Genomic DNA, 8,713 nt, shown 5'->3' with positions numbered 1-8,713 from the left:
ATGTCCCTTCATGGCATACATGGCCCAACCCACCACCACCCACTTACTTGTGAGTGCCAGCCGTGTCCTTTGTTGCAACTTTCATGAGACGCATTTGCCTCCGTCTCTTCCGTTGGCCCCTTCCACCTGCCAACTGGCGGGGCAACTATGCGGTTGCAACATTCTGATGCCTTTGAGCCGCCCATCCTGCCCGGAGCACAAATTATGCGGATGCACTGAAGCATGTGAGTGCTGACATCGAGCGGGGACGCATTCCTGGCCATGCTCAGTCCCAGGCTAAACCATCGGCTGCTGGCTTACCTGGGATCCAAGTAGTCAGCATCCGTAATAACAGCTGACAGACTTTAAAAGCTAATATTTCAAGGTGGATTCAATCGATTCCCCCATGAAAGCAACCTGAGCAGGCCCCTGGATACACTTCGTTCATCCGAATAGACAAGCAATAGACAGATCCACACAACAGCTCCAAAATGATGGAGGAACGGCGTCTCGAGCGCCAGAAGCGTTTATTGGCCATGCGCCATGCTGCATCATCACTGCCTTCCAGCCAGGAGAAGGAATTCAATTTGCGCCTGGTGGACCTCTACAGGGAGCATCCGTGCCTGTGGAAGATCTCGCTGCCGGCGTACAAGGATACGGACATAAAGCGCAGTTCGTGGGAGAAGATTGCCAGCCAGTTGGGCAGTCATCTGACTGCCGAATTTGTACGCTGCCGGATGCGCAGCATGCGGTATCATCTTAATGTGTACAAGCTCGAGATGATCGAGTATCAGATGACCTCCGGCAAGGGAAAACCGCCAGAGAAGCTTTACTACATTGATCGATTTGCCTTCCTGGAGGCACAAGATGAGCCGGATGACCAAAAATCCAGTTCCAACGCCAATAAACAAAATATCTCAAAATCCGAGGGGTTTGCGAAACTCTGGTCGGACTTTAACCTGAAATCCATGACCAAAAGAGATCAAAAGAGACCAAAAGAATCAACTGATGCCAGCAGCAGGGAGAGCCATCGTTACGGCCAGAGTATAGCCGATATGGTCAAGATGCGTATGGATGCGCAGGCTGGGCCACTGGCGATCGAAAGGCCGCGTCTGAAAATTCCAGATCTTAAGAAAAACATCGTCTGGAAGCGGAACTTGGGCCATCGCCCGTCGGCCATCTCCATGGGAGCTCTGTCAGAGACTTTGCCCACACTGCAGGCACGTCCTGGTGATTCCGTATCCAAGACCAAGATGAACCAGAAGGATCGCGACAGTGAGCAGCCGACGACCTCCAGGATGGCACAATCTGCTCTGGCCAACGATGGCCAGTCGGAGGACGAGGAGCTGTACAAAATGCATTGGAAGGTCCGCACTGCTCAAAGGTCATTACGTCCTGGACACGATCGCTGCCAGAAGTTGCCAACGCAATCGCGTCCTTCGAAGCCCAGCGAACCCACTCCAGATATATTTTAGCCACTTGCACCAATGTTACTAAATTGTTTTTATTGTGTTAAGTTGAAAACAGGATAATGGACCGAAGACAAGGGCAAGCTGGAAAAGTACTTCATTGGGGATACTTTCGAAAAGAAACTACAAAATTGCATACATAATATACGATGCCAAAAAGCCAAGGCATTCGCGAATCTTCAAGCATTACAATAGTCAAGATAAATGAATATGTATTAAGTAGTTAAATTATAGTAAAAATTTTAGTCGATCATGCCAAATGAAATATGAAGTATCTGGAGCAAAAAAAAGAGCAGCGAGTTCAGAAAGCAAAAGTCAATGACCCTCCTTCCCACCTGTCCATCAAAACAGTCAAAGGTAAGTAAGCATAGAAAATATGAATGACTAGCTCTACCAAATATTTTCTTTAGCTACACTTGCCATCCATTTGACCTATTGTGCCATTGACAACATGTCTGAATACACCGCTGCAACCTGTTTGGTAATCCGAAGGACATTCACTTGGCCCCAACGCGTGTTGAGGGCTCCTTTCAAGTTTGATTAATTCTTGAGTCTGGGCAAATGAGGCGGAAAGATACGGACCAAACTCACCGAGTCCGGCAATGATTTATGAATACTTCGGAACGATGATGATGACGAACACAGTCTGTATGCTAAACAGAAGTTGCGAACTCTTGCCGCAAATCCAAAAACCACCGACGAAATTAGTTTTTGGCTGCCAAAGTTAATTCCGAAATTACTTCCAGAAATTACACTACGCACACAGTTTAGCCCCACAGACGCAACCGCCTGGCAAAGGGACTCATCCCCATCCAGCAACCATCCCATCCCAAATCCCGAGTTCCCCCCATCCAAGTGCGTTGCTCATTAGCGTGAAAATTTAATTTAATTTCTTCCAATAAACCCCTTAAGTGCTCGCCTTATCTTTTCAATCGTTTCAATCCCCCGGCTTTTGCTCGCTAACTTTTGATTAATTGATTGATTTAATGAGTGACGAATATCCGCAAAATGGACGCAGAACCGCAGAGATACATACTGCGTGGCGGTCAGGTTGGGTATCTTCGATACAAGTAATTACTGTTTAGATGACGACCCACTTGGGATAATATGTATGTTAGTTACCATGGCAGAATCCACTTGTTTCGGCTCCGTTGGTCGTGCAATTTGCTGAATGTCCTTGTCCCTACGCTGAGCTACGCCCACCAGCGCCTTCGGTTCGTCCTTGGGCAAATGCAAAATGATGTGAAAATATGCAAACTGCGTGCGCGTTGTCGAAAACTGTGAGCACGTCCCGCCAGTCCGTCCACATCCCCGTATCCATCCATCCGTCCAGGAAGCAGCTCTACTCCTCTTGGCTTTCGCCCGGGTCATTAGCATTCACACGGCACTCGGCGAAAGGGAGGAGCCGCTGGGCCCCCGATTAGCCCTCGACATTGCTATTATGACTTAATTAAAAAATAATATTTTTGCATTTTATTATTTCCGCCTCTTTCCGGCAAATGGCCAGGGAATCGAGGAGCATGCTAGGCCACGGGTAAGTATCTACTGGAATGGACTACTGCGAATGCTATCCATGAATCTGGCAAGTAGACTTTGTTGTTTCTTTTGCTTGTTCCACTTATCACCCAAGAAGTACATATGATGAACAGAGTCCATTTGCAGGGTAAGCACTATTCGTATGCCCTATTTCTTTAATAATTGCAATAGTATATAAATAGTCGGAATTTAAATTCAACGCAAATGTAGAACATCTAAATATAAACGTGTTAGACAAAAAGATGTCTGCAGTTATGCCAGCACCTAAGGTGTCGAAAAGTATGCAGCAAAAAAGTAACTTTATATTTCGGAATAAATTCGTAAAGCTTGTCGATTAAAAATACATGGTTTTATGATTTGCAAATGGTTTTTGTGGCCCCTAATCTTTTGCAGGGCATATCCCATTCGAATACTTTCTATGAGGCCACTGCTTTGCGCCTGGCATGTTAATGGCTGCAGAAGTGAGCTACTGTCGTAGTTATTTGACAAAGGCAGAGATGATTTTCATGGGAACGGCGGATGGGATGAGGATAACCAAATGTACATACATATATCCAGGTCGACCGTAGTTGTAGTGTCTGCGGCAGTCACTAAACTTGCCGTGTCATTGCCGTGTCATTCATTTGCATAGCAGAAAAAGTTGGCATCGCGGTTGGCAATAGCAAAAACGCCGGCGAATGGAGGATGATGTGCCAAATAAGCGGGCGGGCCAAAGGAACGCGGCACATATTCGGATGATATTCATGAATACAAATGGAAAAGCGGCAACAGTCTCCTTGTGCGCCACGTTGCCACTTTAATTGCTTCGGAGCGGTTACATTTTGATTAGCTGGAAGGGATGGGCTGCAGGCATAGCAGGAATGGAGGAATGGCCGGAATGGGGGGAACGAAGGAATACCGCCCAAGGAGCTCGACTAATGGATGAAATGCCTGCATCCACTTGAGCACCACTCGATAATCGAGAGCCATCTGTTGAGTCCTCGTTGATTCGTTGCAGTTGAGTTGATGGCTCATTTCGAGACGATTAAAGTATTTACTGACAGGGAATACGCATTAATCACCGCTTGCGTTAACGCGCTGCAATTCACTTAATCGGATATGGAAGTAAAGCGGCGGCACTCTCACAAACATTTTGTGGATTGAGCCAAGAAATTCACTCCATATGGCCTTAAAATAGCAAATGTTTATTGTATGTTGCGTAAACGAGTTACTCATCACATTGCTGAAGAATTCGCGTATTTTTGTTCTTAAAGGCTTTGGACTTCGGTGTAATACTCCATATATTGTATATTTTTACAACACGAGGAATGCCTTTGTTTTTTGCACAAGATTTCAGATTGGTAACATTTTCTGCCAGTGCATACTTTTCGCTATTTGCTCTTTCCAACGAGCCGTCGTTGCATAACTGGACGAGGCAATAAGTCCTTAGAGGAGGGACGAGTGCAGCCAGGTGGCGTGCCACTCCAAGAGGCAGTCGATCGGAAGGAATGCCAATTATAGGACGCCCCAGTTGGGCAGTAATTTGCATTGCTGGTCAAAGCCGGAACACTCCAGATGCAGCTTTAAGCAGTCGCAATCGGATTGGGAATCAATTTGGGTGTGGGCCCAACTGTGATTGGCTCGAAAACTTTTCAAAGGCGAAATAGTTGGTGCAAATACTTCAAACTCTTGCAATTTCTGTGGCAAATGAGCTCCTTTCGGGACGGACATGGCACGTGTCTTGGACTCGAACTATTTGCAAATTGCTCATACGCACTGTTGCGCTTCAATCTTATCAAAATGTGATGCCTTTTTTTCCTTCGTATTCCTGATCCACCAGCATTCTTGTGCTTCAATCGGCTGTGTCATTTCGCCCATCCATCCAGCCACCCATCAATTTGTCGCCAAGAAGGTGGAAGTAGCATTATGCCCAAATCGATAGCTCCTGCTTTCTGGCAATTGTGAATCGCTAATTGCCGTTTCTCATTTCCCGTGCATCTTTTTCAGCCTGACAACCTCTGGCAATTTCGCATTTCACGCACTGCGGAAGCGGAAACCGCTGGCAGTCGCATAAAATAATGGCCAAAAGCCAGGAAGAAGATCCATGCGTGGATGGTGGAAAAGTGCAAAGGAAACCATCTGAGATTCTACTGAATCTCACGCCACACGACTTTAAATGCCCCAACACTTGTGGGTAATTTATGAGCTGTAAGCCCCTTCAGATGCGCTTTGAAGTCTCGGCACGGCTTTCCATAACGTCGACTGTGCTGATATATAAACGAGCGTAAACACTCACTTTGACCTGGCCTAGTCTTCAGCGACCCGTGACTTCTATTGTTCTTGTGTGCACTCCGGTAGGACTTCCTCTTTCCTTTCAATTCTGTAGGTAAAAGTGCTGCGGGCGTGTTTGCCAACTTGCGCCAACTGGCTTTAAAGGACGACAAAAAGGCGATAGTGGGTGAGCTAGCTGCGAAGTGTCGACAAGTAAGTAACTATGGAAGTGCACAACGCCTGACCATCTGGAAATGCAGGGTGGTGCAGCAGACTCGGTGGACACAGCAGGAGCCTACTGCCTTTGCACTTAAGTGCTGCTGCTGCCCAGTTGGTTGGGTGGATACTGGACTACTGGATGGTGGGCAGTGGTCTTTAACTTTCAGCGCAAACTTTACGCTTCTCCCATGCAGCTGGCACAAGTTTGCATTCGAGTCATTAAAAACTCTTCAGTTGGTAACGCCCCAAGTAGCAACATGTTGCGGCAGCATGTTTCCGCAGCGCTTTGTTGGGGTTTTGATAACTAATTGGGTCTGAAAATGGCATAGAATGTTTATATATATATGCATATTGTTATGAACAAAAGCATATGCAAACCATAACCCCTGCATCTTCCATTCGCGCCACCATCGAAACCTTGGGTTACTATTGTTTCCAGTACTAAGCAAATACCAAATGCCAAATAACAAATAGCAAACAGCGAAATGAAATACTAAAGCTTTTCAAATCAATGGCATCGAAAACGGTGGAGGGGTTGGGGGGTTTGAATTCGCACGTGCATGAATGGCACCGAAATAATTAAATCAAAAATGTGCTTTTCATTTCCCTGCCTTTCGGCCCTCCTGCCACGCCCACCACGCCCACCACGCCCCCCACGGCAAAACACGCTCTTTCCATTAAAATAGTTTCCCGAGGCTCCATCCATCCATCAGCGGCACTCGCAATCGCAATCGGAATCTCAATATGAATCTGATCCAGAATGGGTGTGATGATGGGCTGGCTGGCGAGGACGAGAGCGAGGACGGGAGCGAGGGCGAAGGCGTCGGAGTCACGACCTCAGTTCCCTGGCGATTGCTTCGATTGCTTGTTAATCATTCGCATGTTGGTCAACAATGTCCGTTGCCTCATCATGGAGGCAAAGGCGACGCCTGCCAGCCGTAAAGCGATTTTTATCGCCCAGCTTAGCAGGAAACTTATGCACAGTGTGCACAGGGAATAAAGAAGTTGGCCCAAATGGTTGTTTAATATCATGGCTTTTATGTATCCAAACAATGAGACAGTTAACAGGGAAGTATTTCCAAGATACTAGGCTCCTAGATAACATTTATACTGTTGCATACTTATTAACACCACTATAATGTTACATTACATGTTTCTATATGATTCATTAAGCTCTTAAACTCAACTTCAACCTATTATTTGATCCCTTCACATCTATTTAAACTGAAATTTGTTAGCAGCTTATGTTCATCTTTAATTTGCATCTCAAATGACTTGAAAAATTCAATTAAAATGTATCTTGATTGGATTATGACATGATTAATTCCCCGAAATTGAAAGGTTATCGTGTTCTCGGACTTGCATTTATTCCAGCTAAATGTTTACCTTATGAGTTTTCGAAAGTGCTCAATGTAGAATATTGGCTTAATGTATTTCTTGGAACTCTTGGATTCTTGCAAAAAAGTCCAACTATTACGTATACTATGCCCTTTTTCTCTGGGTGCTCGATTGGTGGGTGGTGGGTGGCTTGTGTCTCCGCCCGCGAAGGGCGAACCTCCATCATTTGCCCCGCCCCAGTTGGTCGACATTCAACGACAAATGTCTTTCATTTACGCGTAATAAAAACGAAATCTCCGTTGAACAATGGCCGCCGGGCGGCTTTTGAAGCTCCGGAAGAAAGTGGGTGGCGTATAGAAAGTGAGCCACCCCATGGCCATAACTTGTTGTTCTTCCCGTATACTTTGCGGCTGCCTCAAGTGTATTTTACGTTATTTTATATTTAATTTACAGCTCAACCTCCCCAAGGGGACTTTCTCTGTCGATGAGAAAGTGTTTTACACTCTCTCTCTCGCACTCCCTCTCTCTCTCTCTCTCTCTCCCGCTCCAGGAAATGGTAGGCTCTTAATGGCATAAAAGTATAAGCCATACATGTTGATTACACGGCAAAAGCGCTTAAATATGCATGAGCCCGGGCCGAAAGCGCATTGAATTTAAAACGCATAGAACGGGGATCCTTTCGAGTCCTTAGAGGAGTGTGCGTGTGTGTGTGTGGTACAAGTATATCTATTCCCAGAAGTTGTCGAGTGTCTGTAAGTGGCGCCGAGCGGTTGACAGCGCTGTGGGATGGGATCGGATGGAATGGGATGGTATGGGAATGAAGTTTGCCGGCTTTTTATGGGCTAAAGTGGATAAGTTAAATACATTTTCACTCAGGATGGATACTCATTTGATGGCGGAATACCACGTCCATGTGCCGCGAGTCACGAGCAACTCAAGGACCTCGATGTTTATACGCGCGGCCCATTCCGCAGATTAATTAGGAAATGAAGTGCATGGCAAACGCAGCACTCGACTCGAGCTATGCTGTGACATTTTCCAACTCAATCGATGGGAAAATGGGCCATTGTCTGCTGCTTTAAAGTTCGAACAAAGGCCAACAAATGACATATTAAATTTTAAGGTACAATGGCTTATGAAAGAATCTGGCTCTAACATAAATCTGGCAACTCTTGTTATTTTCCGCACTAATGGACATTTATGTCCTTATTCATTGAGTTTGTGGGCGCCCCTTAAAACCATTAATACTCATTGCCAGCGGGCGTGTGGCGGGTACTGGGTAAGTTCATTTCCCCCCCCCCCCAAAGCAGCCAGCTGCAGCGCCCCTCAATCTGCCATCCTCGCATCCCTGCATCCTTGCATCCTGCGGCCCGCCGCCTTTGTGCTCCTGTCAGTCAGCATGTCGTAACTACTTGCCAGCCAAACAACACACATGTGCGACTGCACATACATGTACACATATATCCTGTCGCTGTGGCATTCGGAATAAAATGGTGCATTAATTCAACCACAAAGAGATCCGATTTTCGTAACGCCAAGCCCATATCCACAAACTGGACATTGTTTCGGGCCACAAGCGGCATTTAGCAGATTTGCATGCACAAACACGCGTTGCATCCACTGGATGTGGCGTATCCTTCGGCTCGCATGGACAAAAGTGCTTACAAACAGTTCTAAATTTATCTCTATTTGATTGGGTTGCAGGAAAGTGTGGGCTCTGGAGCAGAAGGTGCTGAAGCCATAAATATTCATGGCCCAGTTGCAGCTGCACTGTGCAAAATCAGCATCGTTGTTAAACTTGTAATGTAAAATCAAAGGTTGCATTTCAACCATATTCGTAGTAATTCAAAGCTAAAAAAAGCATGGCTACTTGAACAATGATATGCTTGATATGCTTTCAATCAACTCTTCATTCACTTTTC

General features: G+C 46.0%; 1 protein-coding gene across 1 annotated transcript; it reads left to right on the top strand.

The window, feature by feature from the left end:
* Window positions 1–384: 384 nt before the first annotated feature.
* Window positions 385–2,371, top strand: LOC27206336. The gene is made up of 2 exons (XM_016172383.3): window positions 385–1,805; window positions 1,859–2,371. Exon 1 carries the CDS (start codon window positions 471–473, stop codon window positions 1,452–1,454), a length of 984 nt encoding a protein of 327 aa, XP_016022766.1. The 5' UTR covers window positions 385–470; the 3' UTR covers window positions 1,455–1,805; window positions 1,859–2,371.
* The last annotated feature ends 6,342 nt before the right edge of the window (window positions 2,372–8,713 follow it).

This window comes from Drosophila simulans, chromosome X (genome assembly GCF_016746395.2).
Source record: "Drosophila simulans strain w501 chromosome X, Prin_Dsim_3.1, whole genome shotgun sequence".
Taxonomy (NCBI): domain Eukaryota; kingdom Metazoa; phylum Arthropoda; class Insecta; order Diptera; family Drosophilidae; genus Drosophila; species Drosophila simulans.
The sequence above is the reverse complement of the archived record's forward strand: the minus strand, read 5'-3'. Positions and strand labels throughout refer to the sequence as shown.

What these genes read in the sequence shown, in the direction of transcription:
- LOC27206336 (XM_016172383.3), top strand. Translation starts at nt 471, where the DNA reads ATGATGGAGGAACGGCGTCTCGAGCGCCAGAAGCGTTTATTGGCCATG.